Genomic DNA, 20,394 nt, shown 5'->3' with positions numbered 1-20,394 from the left:
TTTCTGTTCTTTCCCCTTTAGGAGTGGGTGTTAGCCTGCTCCTAGCAAAGCTAAAACCACTTTCTTCCACATCCTCCTCCAGCTTTCTCCTACCCTCAATAGGAGATGGGAGGAGTGCCTGAAAAGATGAAGCAGGTGAAAACTAGGGGAGAGTAGGGAATGAGGATTGAAGCATAGGAGATGTTGAGGTAGGCAACTGAAAGGAACATGGGACATAGCATAGGAACACTGCCTGCTCAGTGGTGCTCTTCCTGGAGGGGTGGCACGGTGAGGAAATGGAAGGAGGTCCTTCTGCAATTTGTCCTTCTGGTGCTGTGGTGGCTAAACTGGCTAGGGCCAGGAAGAGGCTAGTGAGAAGATCCTGGGAAGTGGAGAGGCTCAGAAAAGGGAAAATTTCCATTTTAAAAAGTGAGGGAGGAAAACCAGCCAACAGGAGGATTTGGGAACCCAAAGGGGGACTGCAGCCTAGCACACTGGGTCTTCCTCTCCTTGCTGAGAGGCGTGAGAGGGGGAACCCCATGAGCTGCTCTGTGAACCCACCACTTAGTGCTGCTGGTCTCACACTCCACAGAGCATATTCTACCTTGGCTGACCAGCAGTCTTTGGGACTGACACAAAGTGTGGGCTGTCCCTCCAGGGTGCTCTGCCCTCCTCTGGTGGTAGGGAGGTCCATCATCATCTACGTGAGTGGGACACCAAGATGGGACTGATCTGTGCTGTCGGAGCTGCTGTGAGCGCAGTGCTGCACATACACAGGAGGTCACACAAACCATGGGCACCAAAGTCTTTGTAGTTGGAGAAGAGATGCAGAAACTGCTCAGCAGGCTGCAATGCCTTCTTTACATCAGATGAAATAGTGCCAGTGAGAACTGGGCAGTGGGAAGGGACCTTGGGATGGGACTAGGGAAAGGGAAGAGGTGGGAGCACTTAGGTAGGTGAAACAACCTCAGGTTGTTGAGCTGTGATGAACATCATGCTTGAGGGTTCAGCTCACTGGAGCAGTGTCAGGGATTACAGATCCTTATTTTGAAACTGCAGCTGACAGGCAGTTTCTCAGGCTGTTGAGAGGGGGCAAACATAACTGCTTTAAAAAGGGGCGTAGGAGAGAGAGAGTAGGAGCCAGGAAAACAACCTCTGCAGTAACAGAATAAACCATCAGGCTTTCTTAGAAGCACTTTGTGTACAACTAAGGTGAGGAGCAATTACTGTGAATTCATATAGAACAAACAATGTCAAACCTACCTAAATTCCTCTGGTGATGAAATAACAGAAGTCAGCTTCATAGCTCTTAATTTAGTTTAGCTTTTTTGCAATGGGAGGTTCTTAGAGGCAGGCAAAAGATCACAGGATCAGAGGATGTTAGGGGTTGGAAGGGACCTCTGGAGATCTTTGAGTCCAAACCCCCTGCCAGAGCAGGACCATAGAATCCAGCACAGGTCACACAGGAACACATCCAGGCAGGGCTTGAAAGGCTCCAGAGAAGGAAACTCCACATCCTCTCTGGGCAGCTTGTTCCAGTGCTCAGTGAAGAAGTTCTTCCTCATGTTGAGGTGGAACCTCCTGTGCTGTAGTTTATATCCAAAAGAGATGTGACCTTGGTAAAGCCTAAGGTGCAGAAGTAGGTAAGAAACCAAACCCACTGCTAACAGACAGTGAAGTGCAGAAAGCAGCTGTGTAGAGAGATCTCCTGAGAGTTGTCCCAAGTGCAGAGTATTTGTAATGGTTTTGTTAATGGCATGTGGTAGAATAAAGAGCAGGTTTCCTGCATCCAGACATGAGCAAAGCTAGGAGAGATCACAGAATGGTTTAAGTTGGAAAGTACTTGAAAGATCATCTAGTTCCAACTCTCTAGTTTCAACCCTACTGTGCAGGGACACCTCCCAGCAGCCCAGGTTGCTCAAGACCTCATCCAACCTGGCCTTGAACACCTCCAGGGAGGGGGCAGCCACAACCTCCCTGGGCAACCTGTTCCAGTATCTCCCCACCCTCACTGGGAAGCATGCCTGGTGTTCATTACAGTAAGATGCCCTCTTATGAAGGTCCTGATGGCCATTACAAACCTTCTGCAACCCATCAGGATTGTTCAGTATCTTTCAGTAAGAACTTAGTCACTCAAGAGTTGTCAGGAGAATAGACCATTCAGTGAGACTTGGACAGCCTGAGAACTGGGCAGAGAGGAACCTGATGAGGTTCAACAAGGATAAGTACAGAGGACCTGCACCTGGGATGGAATAGAAACTGCAGCAGAATAGCTTGGGAGGTGATCTGCTAGAGGGCAGCCCTGTGGAGAAGGACCTGGGAGAGCTGGTGGACAGCAAGTTCTGCATGGGACAGCAATGTGCCCTGGGGGCCAAGAAGGGATCCTGGCGTGCATTCAGAGTGTGTCCAGCAGATCCAGGGAGGTTCTCCTCCCCCTCTACTCTGCCCTGGTGAGACCTCACCTGGAATATTGCATCCAGTTTTGGGCTTCCCAGTTCAAGAGGGACAGGGATCTGCTGGGGAGAGTCCAATGGAGGGCTCCAAGGATGCTGAAGGGACTGGAGCACTGCCTGGGGAGGAGAGGCTGAGAGCCCTGGGGCTGTTCAGTCTGGAGAGGAGAAGACTGAGAGGGAATCTAATAAATACTTATACATATCTGAGGGCTGGGGGTCCAGAGGGAGGGGACAGGCTCTGCTCAGCTGCACCCTGGAATAGGACATGGGGCAATGGATGGAAACTCCAGCACAGGAGGTTCCACCTCAACATGATGAGGAATTTCTTCCTTGTGAGGCTCACAGAGCTCTGGAACAGGCTGCCCAGAGAGGTTGTGGAGTCTCCTTCTCTGGAGCCTTTCCATCCCTGTCTGGATGTGTTCCTGTGTGACCTGTGCTGGATTCTATGGTCCTGCTCTGGCAGGGGGTTGGACTTGATGATCTCCAGAGGTCCCTTCCAACCCCTAACATCCTCTGATCCTGTGATCTCGAACAGAAAACTTGAACTGTGGTCAAACCAGTATCCAGCCTCTGATGGTGCTGACCCCATGGGAGTGCCAACAGAACCAGCTCCTGCTAAGGTCTGAGACAGCTGAGCACACCCTCCATGGCCATATCAGTGGACACACAGAGGTTTCCTGCTCTGATGGACACTTGGGCACCAGGCCCAGCTTTCTTGTAGGCCCCCTTCAGATGGCAGAGAGAATTTGAAGTTCAGAATTATGTTGCTGAACTAGAGAAATTAACTGAAAAAAAAAAAAAAAGTCAAACAAATGAACCCTAAGATGCATTCCAGTGAGGACAAAAGAGCAGGTTTTATTCTTTCCCAGGATGGGAAGGACCCAGTTACATAAGAGCCTGTGGGAGAAGGAGCTGGCTGTAGTGAATCACAAGCTTATTCATCAACAGCTTCATGCTGCTGTCTAAAAAAGCAATCATACTGAGAGATGTAGAAGAAAGAGTGTCTGAGACCAGATAATCTGTTACCAGTTTAGCAACTGGAAAACCTCCACTGCAGGGTGGGGTAGTTTTGGTTATGATGCTTTTAAGAGGAATCTGAGCTGTTGCAGAGAGTCTAGAGGAGCTCACCTAAACTGTTGGCATCTGGAAAATAGTTTGTCTGAAGGAAAAAGAAGATGGAGTCGTTTGCAGATGCTGGATGGCTCTTCTCAGGAGAAGGAGAATAAGCTGTGCCTTGAAGGCAGGCTGGGAAATAGAAGAGGCAATGGAAAAACTGCATTGGCTGCAGGTTTATTTTGAGTATTAGAAAGGAAAAGTTTGTCAGGGTAAGGATCAGATACTGAAGTATCTTGCTTCTGGAGACTGTGCATTTCTGTAACTGGAGATGGTTCTGAAGGGTGCTGCATATCAATGCTAGTGCAGTCCTGCCTTGGTCACAGAGACCAGTCATCTTTCTCAGGTCCCTGCCATCACTTTCCCATGGTTGCAGGAGACACCAAGCTGAGTGGCTAGAGGATAGGGAAGCTTTAGAGTGGAATCTGGGCAGGTTAGATGGATGGGCTAAGGCTCATTGTGTGAAGTTCAACAAGGCCGAGTGCCAGGTCCTGCATCTGGGTCACAACAGTCCCAGGGTGAGCTACAGACTTAGGGATGTGTGGTTGGAAAACTGCAACTTGGAGAGGGACCTGGGGGTATTGCTTGGTAGTTGTCTGAACTGAGTCAGCAGTGCCCAGGTGGCCAAGAAGGCCAATGACATCCTGGCTTAGGTTGGAACCAGGATGGGCAGCAGGGACAGGAGGTGACCATCCCCCTGTGCTCAGCACTGGGGAGGCCACACCTCGAGTACTGTGTTCAGTTCTGGGCCCTCACTGCAGGAAGGACACTGAGGGGCTGGAGCTGGGGTTGTTCAGTCTGAAGAAGAGGAGGCTGAGGGAAGACCTTATTGCTCTCTACAACTCCCTGAAGGGAGGTTGGAGTGAGGAGGGGATAGTCTCTGCTCCTTGGTGGCAAGTGCCAGGACCAGAAGAAATGGTTCCAAGCTGCACTAGGGGAGGTTCAGGCTGCATGCTAGGAAATATTTCTTCACAAACATTGGAATGGTCTGCCCAGGGCAGTGCTGGAGTCACCATCCCTGGGGGTGTTTAAGCAGCCTGTGGAGTTGGCACCTGGGGACATGGTTTAGTGCTGACCCTTCAGTCGTGGGTCAAGGCTTGGACTGAATGATCTTTGAGGTCTCTTCCAGCTGGATGTACTCTGTGGTGCACTGATTGAGTGTGGCTTTGCTGAGCCCTATCTGACACTTTCTGACAAGTCTTGCCAGGAGGATGTGCAGAAGACAGGGCATTGATCACTGTCACTCTGTGTTCTTTCAGGACACTAGGAGAAGCTTGGGCTCAGCTAAAGAAGAGTCTGGCTGATGAAGCAGAGGTCCATCTCAAATTTTCTTCTAAGGTAAATAGTTCTTCCTTTTGCAGCATTTTTTGCCCTATAGTTGGTGTGGATCTCCCTCCCTTCAGTGCTTATTAGTGGAGAAGATACACCTGCATGTGGTACTGATATAGAATTACTAATTTTGTGAACAAACTCTGTCCATTCTTCCTGCCAAATTCAGAGTCTATTTAATCTACCTGGTGAAGAAGTTAAAACACAGCTAGCTTGATTTTTTTTCATAAAAAAGAAGGAAAACTGATTCCAGAGGCTCCTAGCCTGTTGAAGTAAATTTACCTGGAGGTTAGACAGACTCCTTCTGGAGAGGAAGAAAGAAAAAAACAGTATTTGGCTTTTCAGCAAGAATATGCTGTGTCTGGGAGGAAGAAAAGCCGGACTTTGACTTCATGTTGTCAGCCTTCCTGAAAAGTGCACTGGGAACTTGCTGCCTCTTATTTTTCAATCTTCCTTCCAGTGATGCCCAGAGAGATTTCTTGTACAAATGATGGTATTTAGCTGGGGTTTTTTCCACCACGTGGCATACTCTTGCATCCTGTTACATTATGTTAACTTCTGTGGGTGATCAAGTTCAATACAGTGGCAAATAGCACAGCAGCCATGTTCTGAAGGAAAATTACAGCTCTGCACTATTTGTAAGTGATTATGCAGAGGTTACTCAGGCAACCAGCCGCTGCCTTGGTAACCTGCTGCACTGCTTCAGACTTCTTCTGGACTGTAATTAGTGAATACTTTTTGCTTTCCATTGTCCTCCTGTATTGTCTCCTAAAGAAAAGAAATGCACCCTGGAATGGTGTGTTTGTGTGTGTGTGTGTGTGTGTGTGTGTGTGTGTAGGCAGTGTAGAGAGGCACTCAGTATTTTACAGCAGCTCTGCACAGAAACTCCTGTAGCATCACCTGAACTCTGGTACCTGCTTCGGGAGTTCCTACTTCTGGCTTTCTTTTTTCAGCAGAATATCTTCTGAAACATTTGATTATTGCCATGACTTTCAGAAGAAGTTATTCTTAGAAGCAGCAATTACATAGAGAGTATTATATAGATAGTAGTGTATATGATATAGATAGTTGTGTATATGATATAGATAGTAGTGTGTATTATATAGACAGTAGTGTATATTATATAGATAGTACTATATATTAGATAGATAGTAGTATGTATTATATAGATACTACTATATATTCTATAGATTATATTCTATATTCTGTATATAATATTCTATATTAAATGTCCAACACAACCAGTCAGTGCTGGCACAAGCAGTCAGTACAGTGCACGGCACCCCAAGAGTGTTCAAACATACACACCAGCCTTGAAGACACTGAACAACTTCTGTGACAGTCCTTCCCAGCAAAACAGATCAGAGAAGGTGACACCACTCTTGCAGCACTTGGAAGATAAAATGTTCTTGCACTACTGATGCCTGCATGGAGTGGTGTGGCAGCTGTAGGTATGTGCATGTGAGGAGGTCTTCAACAAGGCCATGATGGCACTGAACTGTCTGATTGTCCCTCACTGGGCTGCAGGAGGTGAGAATATGCACTGGTGGTGTACTGGTTGAAGTCATAGTGGGCTGGCCTGGGTGTGATGGTGTGTTACCAGCCATTCTTCACAGAATCACAGAAACATTCAGGTTGGAAAAGACCCTCAGGATCACCAAGTCCAACCATTACCCCTACTCTACAAGGATCACCCTTAAACCATATCCTCAAGCACCACATCCAAACCACCTTCAAACACATCCAGGCTTGGTGACTCCACCACCTCCCTGGGCAGCACATTCCAATCCCTGACCACTCTTGCTGGGAAAAAATGTTTCCTACTGTCCAGTCTAAACCTACCCAGTGGCAGCTTGAGGCCATTGCCTCTTGTTCTGTCACTCATTACCTGTGAGAAGAGACCAGCACCAACCTCTCCACAACCTCCTTTCAGGTAGTTGGTAGACAGCAATGAGGTCTCTCCTCAGCCTTCTCTTTTTCACACTAACCATCCCCAGCTCCTTCAGTTGCTCTTCATCAGATTTCTTCTCCAGGCCCTTCCCAGCTTCCTTGCCCTCCTCTGCACTGCCTCCAGCAGCTCCACATCTCTCTTGTATTGAGGTGCCCAAAACTGAACACAGTACTCGAGGTGTGGCCTCACCAGAGCTGAGTGTTGATGGAGCAAGAAAAAAAAAAAAAAGTGCTTGTGAAATCAAAGAGATTTTTGAAGTGCAGTTTCTGCTAACCCAGCTGTGTAGTTTCTCCAGCATCTAATGCAGGTCCTTGACCTGCTTGTAGCACACCGGTACAGCAATGCAGGGTGCCTGTCCTACACCTGACAACTTGTAGCAAGGTTCTTGGTATTTCCAGTTCTTTGTCACATCTCCACCATTCAGTGATGGGTAGATGTCAGAGTTGTCTATACACCCTTTAAATCTCTTCAGGGTGGGAAAGCAGTTTATGTTGTTTTCATCTAGTGCAAGCATCTTTGCTTTCTATTAGCAAGTAGAACTATCAGTGAATGCCCTTTGGGTGGTGTGTCCCTGGCCCTGGGGATTTCTGTAAGAGTTTTCAGAGCAGTGCCTACTTACATCATGTAAGTCAAGTTGCCACTTCTTCCACTGGGGATAATTGACTCATGTTGAGTTGTTGATGCAGATTAATGCATTTATTAAAGGAGCAGCCTGAAGGGCACACAGACTGTTCAGCTACTTCAAACTCAGCTGGACACAGCCATCTCTATCAGTTGTAATGTATTGCCTCTGGAGTTCACCAAAGCCATCCTGAACTTCTCTCTGTTCCAGTTCTTGTTTCATTTAGCATTGACAATGCTCCTGGCTGTTAGTTTGTACCTGTCTTGAGAGAGTTTCTGTAACCATGCTGGACCACACTGCTGTGAACAGGTCTTTATTTGCTTTCTTGGGGCCACCCTTATGAGACTTATGGCATAAAAACATTGGAATTTTCTGGTCCAACACCCCCAGTTAGAGCAGGACTGTTACCCACAGGGGATGAAGTCAGATACATTTTTGTCTAGCTTGAGTATTTCTAAGGACGGAGATTTCACAGCCTTTCTGGTCAGCCTTTTCCAGTGCCCAGCTGCCATTCTGCTGATGTATTATTTTTTTCAACTACATTCAGCCTGAACCTCCCAAAGCTCAGTTGTCTGTTGTAGTATTGTGTGGTCCCATGAAGACAAATGTGGCTTTGTTGCCTGTTGCACCTGACCCTCAGGTAGCTGTAGGATCACCGTGGAGCCAGTCTTCATCTGCTTAAATAAAGCTCTGCTTAAATAGTTTTGTTGAACCTCTCCAGAATGTGTACTGTAGGCCCTGCCTGACTTTGTAGCTTCTCTCCATTCCAAGGCTATACTAAGCTGGAATGAAGTTTCCTTCTCCACTAAGACAGCACTGGAAAAAGGCCAAAAGTAGATGTTGTCAGAGACTATTTGATACTGCTGCTCTGTGGGCCATGTTAGGTGGCTCCAGACCTGACTCACCTGTGCTGACAAAACCCAGCATCCCCTCAGGAGTGACAATAGAAAAGAAATACTTGATTTCTTCTGGATCATGAAATGTCTGTGTCCCTTCAGAGCACATTCCCTAGATGTCAGCACTGTGCTTCAGAAGGCCAAGGAGCAATGCCAGAAACTGTCAGAGTTGAGTATTACTGACTGTCAAGTCCTGCTTCTGAGAGATAAGATAAATCTTATGTGCCAGGTGGACCTCTTGTGAGCTCAGTTCAGTGGTTTTGTGCCACTACTTAAAGAGTTTCAACTAAATACTTGGGCTTTTCTTTAGACTCCCTCATACCTGACAGAAATAAATGAAACATGCCCTTATTGGATCTCTTTTCACTACACAAGAAATGCAAATGTGTTACTGAATCACCTTAGTGCAGCAGCTTTACTTTGTGTATTTTGGGAGATGGGGTTTAATCAAGGTGCCTCAGTATGGCCAAAATCAGAGCACCTCATATAGTGCTCAGGGTATTGCCTACAGTTTGATCTTATGTGTAAGAAAAGAGATCACAGAATCACAGAATGTGAGGGGCTGGAAGGGATCTTCAAAGCTCATCCAGTGCAAACCCCCTGCCAGAGCAGGATCACGTAGAGCAGGTCACACAGGAACACATCCAGGTGGGGTTTGAATATCTCCAGAGAGGAAGACTCCACAACCCCTCTGGCCAGCCTGTTCCAGGGCTCTGTCACCCTCACAGGGAAAAAAAAATTCCTCCTGTTTCCATGGAACTTCCTATGCCTCAGTTTCCACCACTGCCCTTTGTGCTGGCATTGGGCATCACTCAGTAGAGCCTGGCTCCAGCCTCTGGACACTCACCCTGCACATCTTTATCACCAGCAATGAGGTCACCTCTCAGGCACCTCCTCTCCAAGCTACAGAGCTCTCAGCTCCCTCAGACTTTCCTCATATGGAAGATGTTCCACTGCCTTCAGCATTTCTGTGGCTCTGCACTGGACTCTCTCAACCATTTCTCTGACGTCCTTCTTGAACTGAGGGCCCCAGAACTGGACACAATATTCTAGATCTGGCCTCGCCAGGGCAGAGTAGAGGGGGAGGAGAACCTCTCTATGGACCTACTGACCACAGCCCTTCTAATCCAGACCAGTATGCCCTTGGCCTTCTTGGCCACCAGAGCACATTGCTGGCTCATGGTCAACCTCCCATCCACTAGGACCCCCAGGTCCTTTTCCCCTTCACTACACTCCAATAGGAAGGGAGGTAGGCAGGATTTCTGTCCTTTGGTCCCTGACTAAATATTCCCTTGACAGCAGAGAGCTGAGTTCTGCAGCAGCTTTGCTCAGAGCTGTCCTGGGGGGAGGAGCAGCAGGGTGTGACATTGCCCTTGGCTGTGGTCTGTGTGTGTAGATGCTTCCCTGTCCTGAGCTCTGCTCAGCAGAAGAGCCAGGAATCACTGCCTGGCTCCTCATTGTTGCTGTTTCCTCTTTTGTTTTCACTACCAGCTTCAGAGTGAGGTAGAAAAACCACTGCTAAACTTCAGAGAGAACTTCAAGAAGGACATGAAGAAGTGTGACCACCACATCGCAGACTTACGGAAGCAACTGGCCAGCCGCTACGCTGCAGTTGAAAAGGTGAGAGCAGAGCCCAGGCTGGAGACACTTTGAGGCACTGCTGGCTTGGATAGAAAAGCAGATGCCTGATGAAAAGTTTCTGTTCTGCCACAATGAACCACAGAAGTTTCTTCTAAGTGCTTCCTGCTGTTAGTTTTGCTTTGCTGGGCCCCACACATCCTTTGCTGCCTCCCTGAAATTTGGGAAACGAAGGGGCTGCAGGCAGGGCTGGTGCATCACTGCTGGACTGGCTTCTTGTTTCATCCTCCCCTGCCCAATTCTGCATGGTATAATTCTGATAGCTTTGATGAAAATACTCCTTGCTGATGTGCATCTGGAAGTTACATCTGTTGCCCTCCAGATCAAAAAAAACCCTTGCCCTAGAACAGCAGTAGGGTCAGACCAAAGTATCCCCTGGCTCGGTGTCCTCCCATGCAGATGGTTGAGGAAGGCAGCTCAAACCAGTCACAAGCCCTCTCCCAGTTCCTATTTTCTGTGTCTCACAGCAAACATCTTCACCTGAAAACCCCCTACAGCAGCAGCAGCACCCTAGGGTCAGGGCCTGTTCTAATGTGAACATCCACCAGGGAGCTGAGGTTTTGAGTTGAGGAGAGTTATACCCACAAGAAGCAGCTGGCAGGAAAGAGGTTACCTTGTGCCTTGGCTGCCAGGGTACTTATGCCAAAGGGTATTCTGCTCTTGGGTGTAAGTTGAAAGGGAAAGTGCCATGCTCAGTCAGCCCAGAGGGTTGTTTTGCCTTTCATCAGTGTGTATGTAAGAAAGTTGTTGCAGGGCACAGAGGTTATCAGATGCACATGTGTGGGGAAGGCAGTTTTCTGCAAAACTATGGATTTTTCATGGCCATATTTGCAAAGAAACACAATTCTTGATAGAAATGTTGGAAATAACTAATTGGCCTTGAGAATGAATAAAAATCCTGGCCAAGCCCTGCCAGTAGGGTGCTTGATGAGGTGCACAGCTCCTGGAATCCCTTTTCCTGCAGCTCCCCCTTGTGCCCTGCTGAACCAAGCACAGGGGCTTGACAGCTGCCCATGGAGAAACTTCATGAGCAGTGCCTCAGGAGCTTTGAACTTGCAGGCTGTGGAAAGCTGACAATCACCCAAACACAATCACCTGATAAAGAACATTTAAATGTGACCTTCTTTTATAAGGAAGCCCTGCAAAACAAGTTGGGTTTTTATTTTTTCAGGATACCTCAGCAAATGAGGTGACCCCACAGGCATGTGGGACTGATGCTTAGTTGTTAAGACACTTTACTCATCTGCCAGTGTAATTTCAGTAATGTGAGTGATAAATCAGGATGTAGTAAATTAAATCAGGTTGGACTTTGATGATCCTTGAAGTCTTTTCCAATCTTACTGATTCTGTGATTCTGTGAAATTAGTTTCAATAAGCAGTTGTAACCAGGGCTCAGGTACTTGGTTTCTGCAGCAGCAGCTACTGTGGTCATGGAGGTCTGAATTCTGAAATTAGTCTAAAAGTTCCTGTTGTGGTCTCTGATAAATGTCTGTTGAATTCAGATGGCACTGACAAGGAAATGTGGGGAAATACCTGAAAGTCTTTAAACAATTAAATCCTAAGAAAAGCAAATGGAAGAGATGTCTTGGTGATGCAGGTTAAGGCATTTAGAAGATGCTCCAACTCCCCTTTCTTCCAGAAGTAGTGGGAAAGTCACTAAGGAACATGAAAGTTTTATCATGCCTTCTGTATTGTGCCCTTCTAAGAACCTACCAAGAGCTCAGATGCTTTTGTGATTTGTTGGTGACAGATTCTGCACGGTGGTAGGGCATATCTCTGAAGGCCTCATGGTGTCCTAAGGACTTGAATCCCACTTAGGACCCAGGTCAATGTAGAGCCCCTGACACCGTCCTGAGGACCTCTTGTGTGAAGCAGTGCTAGGTGGCTGGGACCAGCTGGCAGCCCTTTCCCTCTAAAGCATTTGACTCTTCTTTTGTTACTCCAAGGCCCGGAAAGCCTTGACAGAGAGACAGAAGGATCTGGAAATGAAAACACAGCAGCTAGAGGTGAAGCTCAGCAACAAGACAGAAGAGGAGATTAAGAAGGCAAGAAGGAAGTCTACTCAGGCAGGTGAGTACCTTGTACAGTGCTGTGTCTGGCAGTGGTGGGAGCTGAGCACAGCCCTGCACATGGCTGCAGCAAGTTGAGGTGCAAGTGTCCACCCAGGTGTCTCTTGTTATTTAATACAGTGGCTGCAAAGCCAAAGTGACCTGAGTTACAGATCTGTTTGGCATTAAAACCTCTGAAGAGACAAGCCCAGTCCTTCCAGGTCAGCCATCACAACAGCATGGTTCTGATAACTGGGGTGAGAACAGCAGAAGGAGGCTGCTGTCTTGTGGAAGTGTGCTGAGATAACTGAGTGGTTGTGAAACATGCCAAGTCAGATTCAAAGAAGCTCACCTAAGCATGTTTTTCCCTTAAATCATAGTTCCTTCCTAAATCACAGTCACCCACAGCTATGTAGGTGCCTGTTGTGCTTCCTACTACCTTTTCCTTGAGAGTGAACTTCTAATCTGTCTTTCCACTGCTACTCTGTTCCACTATTACAAGGGTTTCTCTTTAAAGGATACTGAGCATATAGCAGTGTGTGCTGTACTACACTGAGGACACAGCTACCTGATGTGACCTTTGCATGTTTTACAGAGGCTAAAACCACTTCTTCAGGATACATCAGGAACTGTCTTTATTGAGACCTGCAAAGCTGATATGTGCAGCTCTGTTTGTACCTTTGCTCAAAGTATGTTTTAGTTTGGGCTTCTCTGGTTGATTCCTTCATAGGCATGTTCATTGATTCCTGGAATGGTTTGGGTTGGAAGGGATCATCCAGTTCCAACCCCCTGGTCATTGTCAGGGACACCTCCTACCAGCTCAGGTTGCTCAAGGCCTCATCCAGCCTGGCCTTGAACACCTCCAAGCAGGGGACATCCACAACCTCCCTGGGCAACCTGTCTCACTTACCTCACTGCCAAGAATTTCTTCCTCATCTCCAATCTCAATCTGCCCTCCTAAAGCTTCAATCCGTTGTCCCTCATCCTATCACTCCAAGCCCTTGTCACAAGTCCCTCCCCAGCTTTCTTGTAGCCCCCTTCAGGTACTGGAAGGCTACTCTAAGGTCTCCCCAGAGCTGCCTTTTCTCCACACTGAACAGCCTCAACTCTCCCAGCTTATTCCCACAGGGGAGGTTCTCCAGCCCTCTGCACGTCTTTGTGGCCTCCTCTGGAGCCTCTTCATCACCTCCAGGTCCTTCCTGTGCTGGGGGCAGTGCTGCGGATAGAGTCTGAGCAGAGCAGAGCAGAGGGGCAGAACCCCTTCCCTGTGCTGCTGCTCTCCCTGCTCTGCACTCAGCTGCCTGCTGGGCTGCCAGGGACCATTGCTGGCTCCTGGGGAGTTTGTCACCAACTGACACCCCCAAGGCCTTCTCCTCAAGGCTGCTCTTGAGCCACTGCTCACCCAGCCTGGACTTGTGCTTGGGACTGCCCCAAACCAAGTGCATTGGCAGAGTGATCCTTCATAATTCTGAAGCTTTTCAAACTTCATGCACAGCGTGTTTTGAGGAGACTGAGAAGAGACATCCACAAATTCACAGCCACTCTGTATTCTCTTGGCTTCTCAGAAGTTGTTTGTTACAGATTTTTATTGAAGAAGCAAAGGAGAGCTGAAGATCAGATGGGAGTAAAGCAGAGTTTGATGTGTCTCCATCATTCTCCCCCACTTTGTGCCACTGTTACAGTGCATGGAAGGGGAGGACTTGCCCCATCCTCACAGGCAGTGCTACCCAGCAGCCCAGCTGGGGTGCTTGCAATGTGTACAGCAGCAGGATGTAGTCATCTGGCTTTGAAATGAGGCCTCCTGCAAGCAGATGCTAGAGAGCTCAGAGCAGAGCCCTTCCACCATGCCACTGGTGACTGCTACCAGATGTTGCTTTCTGCTTCATGACTTTTCATGTTCCTGGCTGTACAGTGGCTCAGATAACCCCAAGTCAGACACCTCCTGAGGAGCCTCCTGGAGTGCAGGAACCATTAGTTTGGACTTGTCAAACTGGGTGCCCCTTGTCTGGGTGAATAAGCTTTAAGCCCTGAATCCTGGTTTCTTCATAGTTTTTTGTTGCCACCCAGGTCCACAAGAGACTTCAAGATTCATTTACTTCTTTGGCACCTGTTTGGCTGTGGCAGTTTAGGCTGGGTGCCCCCTGCCACTGCCACATGAGATACACCTCTGGTGTTCTGGGTGCCCACCCACAGGGGTGGACACAGGAAACGACGTATTTCTACCCATAAGTCCTGCACCCTATAAGGCCATCTGCAAAGTCATTCTCTTCCTCTTTCTTCCCTCTCTGCTCCCACGGGAGATGTTCTCTCTTATCGGGTAATGCCGGGGGAGTATCCTCAAGGCCTCTTAGGCCTGTCTAGGCCTAATGCCAGGAGGAGAATGGAGGGGGGGGCAGTCTCAGACCTGGCCAGCCTGAGACTTGCCTAGCAGCGGGAGGGGGATTGGGTTTACCCTCAGGTGGGAAGAAGGGAAGGATTGGGAAGCTCTGGGAATTATGTAACGGGCTCTGTACGTTTTGGGATACTCTTTGCCACTATGCTTTGTAGTTTGTAGTTCTCTGTAGCTTCACCAATTGCTTTTTCATTTAAACTTTCCATCACTCTCCAATCCGTTTGTGTGAGTCTCATTCTTTTGTCCCTTTCGGGGCAAGAGAGGATCTGTGTCTGGCCCCAAACCAGCACATTGGCCTATGGATTCATGTTCTTAAAGCTTGATTCATCCCTGGTTTATGTATAAAGACCTTTTTCCACCTGAAAGAACAGAAGAAATCCAAATCCTGGACATAGGCAACAAAACAATAGGGAAAGTGTTGCTGAGCCTCATTTAAAGAAAAAAAGATACTTTGCTAGCTGGAAAGCGATCATCTCAGAGACAGCCTTCCAGATTTTCCACCTGTCTTTCCCTCTCTGTCAGAACAGAGTCCTGCAGCAAAGGAGAAATAGAAATAATCACATTGGTTGTGTTACTGCCTTTAACATGGGTGGATGCCAGATGCTCTAACTGTGCATCCTCAGGGGATGAAGAGGGCATGAATGTGCAGCTGGGTTCAGTTTGCAAATAAGCGTCCCACAATCTCACACAGCTTGAGCCTCATGCTTTCACTTTAAACAGAGCTGCCTTAGGGTGCAGTCTGACTTAGACAGTGCTCCCCTCCAGCTGAAGAGCACATAGAATCATGGAGTTTTCAGGGTTGGAAGGGACCTCAAGGATCATTCAGTCCCAACCCCTCTGCCATGGGCAGTGACACCTCATGCTAGATCAGTTGCTCAGAGCCACATCCAGCCTGGCCTTCAAAACCTCCAGGGATGAGGCTTCCACCACCTCCTTGGTCAACCTGTTCCAGTGTCTCACCACCCTCATGGGGAAGAACTTCTTCTAAGGAAAAGAGAAAGAGAAAGAGTTAATTTATACAACTAACTTTCTGTTAGTTATCAGCCCAATGGGATTAGTTACACCTCATCATTATTTTCCCTTTACATCCAGTAGGAATTTATTTACATTCTACCACTTTCTGCTCAATCTATGGAAAATTTCCCAGGCATCAGCCTAAAACTGTCACACCTGTGCTGTCTGTTTATATAGGGGAGATGCAGGAATGCTGGGATGGAATCACTAAGATGACACTTTCCTGCTTTCCAACTCTTCCTTGTACTGCTCTGGTTCTTCTGGAGGGCTGTACTCTATGGTTAAGGTACCCAGTCTTAAACCCACAACACCCTCTGAGTCTGTCTACAAAATGTGAAGTGCAGTTTCCTTCTGACCTCCAGAGCAGTGGCTGGAGAAGGCCTCATGTGTTGCTGACTTGAATTTCAGGAGATGACCTGATGCGCTGTGTGGATCTTTACAATCAAGCCCAGTCCAAGTGGTTTGAGGAGATGGTGACCACCACCCTGGTATGTAACTCAGGCACACATCTGACATTGCCACAGCCATCACTCGCAGCTGCTGACAGCAAAGCAGGGGGCAAGATGAGGTGATCAATCTCCCACTGCATTTCCCTGTGTCAGCTGTAAGAAAAACTCCTGGCATTAGGGTTAGGAAGAAAGGATTTTTTTCTTTGCAGAAGGCATTAAACCAGTTCAGAGCTGCTTAGGGACCAGAACGCTGGAGCTGTCCACAGGAAGGATGAAGTAAAGCACAGGAAGGACATGGGGAAATGTGATACAACACTGAATCATCAATGAAGTTTTGTATTCCATGGACTTACAATTCCTCCATGAGTGTTGCCAGCTCAGAAGAGCTCTAATTGCTTATTGCTTTGCTTTCTGAAGGAATCACAGCTCACAGGATTCATCCTAAAGGCACATGTCTGTGAGGTTAGTCACCAGATTGCCAAGATACAGCCTTAGTGTGCTGTATCCCTTGAAATATCTGTCCTTTGGCTTCAGGGCTTCTCCCTCATGCCACTGTTGGAGCCCTCCTGGGCATCAGGCAGTTGCTTTCAGAAGTGGGAAAGGAAAATATCTTTTGAATGTATTTTTCTCATTGGACAAACACAAAAACTATAAACTCCCCCTAATCAGAAGCAGTGCAATGATCTGCTCAGCATGTGGAAGTGTGTCAGTGTAACATTTAAACAGCAGGGAATAAAGACAGACAGATGGGTGAGTGGCAAACCAGGAGGTGACTTCCAAAAGCAGAGCACGAGGGAAAAAGTTGGCTGCTCCTACACGTGAAGGAGTTGATTTTCCTCTCACCTTCACTGGTGCTTTCTCACTGATGCAGATGACACTGACCATCAGTGCCAACATGTCCACCTATGGCCAGGTCTGTATTAGCTGCATATTTTCAGCTGGAGAAGTCTGACTCAGGAGTGCACTGGTAGGTATCTCAAGAGGGATGTCAGAGCCTGCAGGCTGCAAGGCAGGTTTGTCACTTGGGAAACTCAGGCTGAGAAGCATGTGAAGATAAGCTTTGGCACACACAGGATTTTAAAATCCACATTGAAAAGCAGGCTGCATCTGATCAGCCCAGAGACAGAGCACTTCATGTGCAGTACAGACCTGAGAGAGTCAAGGTCTGAGAAGGGTTTCCTTGCACACCTTCCTCCCTGCAGTTTCTGGTGCAGATACAGCAGAGGTTCTGTGTGTGGTGTGCTGAGTTCTACCTCTGGTGCTTGCACTCCTGTGCCCTGAGTGAAGGACTCCAAATTCTGCATGGGCAGAATTTCACACAGGGGCTGGCCATCAGCCAGCCACAGCAGCAGGAGCTCAGGCTGTTTCAGTCCTGTCCATACCATAAGCTTCCTTGCTCTTCTTCCTTCCCAGGCAGATATCTGCCACCTGAGATTCCTGTGCTGGAGTGAAGGTTGTTTCCCAACAGACAGTTAATTGCAGCCAGCAGAGGGAAGGCAGAGTAGCAGCCTGCATCTTTATTCTCAGTTTGCAGTCCACTGTGATGTCCAGGAAGTGGCCACCAGAAGTGCCCTCTGGAGGCAGGTTTTGCCCCACAGCTGTGCCTGTGAATACAGAGCTTTGTAGTGACACAGCAAAGCCCATTACAGAATGTCTTGGAAGGCAGACTCCATAATGTGCTGCTTCCACTGCTGCTGCTCAGGTAGACATGAGGGACTAAAAGCAGATTTTGGGGTAAAATATCAGAATCCAGGAGAAGAGGGAAGAAGAAAATAACCAGGATGAAAGTTAGAAACCTTCTGCCTTTTCAAGTAGTGTTTCTGGTGTCTGCTTGCTGCCAGCTGAGTGAGGTGGACATTTGTCCCAGCTCATATCTGGTGCACAGCTGAAGCTGCTCTTGCAGGGCTCTGGTTAGACCAAGGGCACCCAGGCTCTGAGCTGTACACTCCAGGGTGGCCTCCTGCTTTCCCAAGGAATCACTCAAACTTCTGGAGCTGGCAACGAAGCATGCAAAGCTCCTTGCAGGAAGCAGATTCCCTCTTGCTTGCAGCATCACTGAAGACAGAAGGTCCTCTCTCTGCCTTGCTTGTCTCTGTTTTGCAAAAGTTTTGAGCTTTTCTTTGTTAAGCTGAGTCTGAAGTGATTTCTGTTGCTCGCAAATCAGAGGGATGCATGACCACAAAGTCCAGCTCCAAAGCATGACCCTGAGGTAGTATTGCTCTGACTGGCAACCTGATGTGTGTCATTCTTTCTCTGGGTCTTCAGGCTAAGAAAAATAAACACTTATTTTCCTTTGTATCCAGGAACTGGAGAGACTGGAAGTGGAAAGGGTAGAGATGATCCGGCAGCACCTTTGCCAGTACACACAGCTGCGTCACGAGACAGACATGTTCAACCAAAGTGTAAGTCTGCTTTCTCTTCTCTCCTTTTCAGGCTTCTCTGTACTGTAGCTGGGCAGAATGGTCCTTATTCTGACTGGCCTGCGTCAAAAGGAGATGTGAGAAGAGTGTGTGCTCAGCTTGTTAGTTAGCAGCACTGTGCTCCCCCAAGGCTCTCTGGTCCTGGATCACAGCTTCTTGCTGAGGGAGGCATAATCAATTGATTTATGTTTGGCCAGCTTCAGCAATTATTAGCTCTCCCAGCATGGTGCACTGCTCCTTGAGGTCATCTAATCTTGCAAGGAAGATGGTAAATAGTTTCACTGTTGGGGAGGGAGTATATTTCTTTTTCTTGATAAAGAAGTAGCTATCTTTCAAATACTAATACGTGGAGGATGTATGCTGACCTCAGTGCATGGTTGTACTTAGTGCAGAGAAGAGGTTGCAGGGCAAGGATCAGAGACTGACTGGCCAGTGACTGACAGGTGTAGGAAGCCTGTCTCTGCTTGACTTTAAAAGTTTCTCTCTCCTCTGCTTCCCACTGTAAGGCTTTACATTCAGACCTGGCTGTTGTCCTTTGGCCCTCCCATGGGTCTGCAGAAGCAATGTAGCTGTGCCCCTAGCTGCTCAGAGCAATGACTCTCTCTGCCTGCACTGCACCTCTGACATTTTGCTGCTGCTTCTGTTTGTTTTAGACAGTAGAGCTCGTGGATCAGCTGCTTCGGAAAGTGGATCCTGCCAAAGACAGGGAACTGTGGGTCAAAGAACACAAAACTGGAGACATCCGACCTGTGGACATGGAAATATAGAGGGAGCTGGAGTCGTCTGGGAGGAGCCCGCTCACTGAGTCCAGGCGAAGGTTTGGTGTTTAAGGGTCAGAAGAACGTAAGGAAAAGGTGGTTCCACTAGCAGATACCTTGTAATTTATGCCTGTAGGGGCTCTCTCTGTTACATTTAGTCATTAAAATGGTCCTCATTGTGCTAAGCCTTAAGCACCAGACATTCCAGGGTGAAGAAACCAGATGTGTGCTTCCCACCAGAGGTTCCCAATTGCACGCAGTTCCCGGAAGTCTGCTCTCTGGTACAGAGTGTGCTCTGGGCTTCAGTGACTTTGTGCTACATCCCTTGCATGACTATCTTTATACAGTATGTTAGAACAACTGTGCAGTGAGCCTCTGGCCAGCAAGTAGATGACTCTTTGAACATGATGCAGGAGGCAAGGAAGTCCTGATCATGAATCCCAGGTCTGTCACTGACTGCTTTACTGGCTGTAGGCAAGGCAATTAACTTTTCAGGCTCCCCCATCTATGAGACATGCATATCTCAGCAGTGTTGTGCAAGTACTTTTGTATCTCAGAACACAACTTCCCACCCTGGCAGGGAAGTGATGGCCCTTTTCCCAAAATCTATGGGGAAGACTCCTGCTCTTCCTGTTTTATCCTCCCTCTCAGGGACACATGAACCCATTGTCACCACGATTTCTGTTCTAGGCCAATCGATAAGGTTGAAAGTGTTGCCATCACTGTTGTTTATCAGGAAAGACTTGGTTGTGCTCTACCTACCTCATTAGCTGTCTGAGTGCCCTCAGTGACAGGAAGAGGTCATCTACCAAGGAATAAAGGAGATGTTAAAAACCTTTGCTGCTTATGCAAGATGTTCTCTCGCAGTATCTCCCTAAATACAACTCCTCTAACATTTTATTAGGGATTCAGGTTTAAATTGCTCTTTGTTGGTTCCTTCAGGTGAATATCACAGCCTTTAGGTACCTTCAGATACTAAGTTTGTCCAGCTGCAGTGTGGGGTTTATCTTTTTAGAGCCTGATTTCCGAAGGTGCCATGAATCTGTGATGCTAGATTGCATTAAATGCAGGTGTAGGTGCCCAGCACCTGTGCACCACTGCATTCTTACTCTTAGGTTTTTCCTTTGTTACCCTTACTGCAAACTACCAAGAATTCTACACTGCTCTTGCTACATAGGGTTCATAGGTTGGAGACTGGTTTTGAAAAGCTATTAGTTGTCTTCTCCTGCTCTTATTTCTGATTGGTTGTTCAGTATAGCTGTTAAAATGTTTTTTTCAGCATTTCACCCAATGCTCAGATTCTTGAGTCTCACTTCACATCCAGCAGCAACC

At 47.7% G+C, this 20,394-nt stretch overlaps 1 protein-coding gene across 1 annotated transcript in view; it reads left to right on the top strand.

Annotated features, from left to right (window-relative positions):
• Positions 1–19,071, top strand: part of GAS7 (growth arrest specific 7) — a 167,704-nt gene extending 148,633 nt beyond the window's left edge. The window contains exons 9-14 of the mRNA XM_054393873.1: positions 4,805–4,883; positions 9,835–9,963; positions 11,928–12,051; positions 15,844–15,923; positions 18,188–18,286; positions 18,958–19,071. Coding sequence (XP_054249848.1) covers positions 4,805–4,883; positions 9,835–9,963; positions 11,928–12,051; positions 15,844–15,923; positions 18,188–18,286; positions 18,958–19,071 — 625 coding nt within the window. The remainder of the gene's footprint in view (positions 1–4,804; positions 4,884–9,834; positions 9,964–11,927; positions 12,052–15,843; positions 15,924–18,187; positions 18,287–18,957) is intronic.
• Positions 19,072–20,394: the final 1,323 nt, after the last annotated feature.

Source organism: Indicator indicator, chromosome 29 (assembly GCF_027791375.1).
Source record: "Indicator indicator isolate 239-I01 chromosome 29, UM_Iind_1.1, whole genome shotgun sequence".
Lineage (NCBI taxonomy): Eukaryota > Metazoa > Chordata > Aves > Piciformes > Indicatoridae > Indicator > Indicator indicator.
This window is presented reverse-complemented; position numbering and strand designations above follow the sequence as displayed.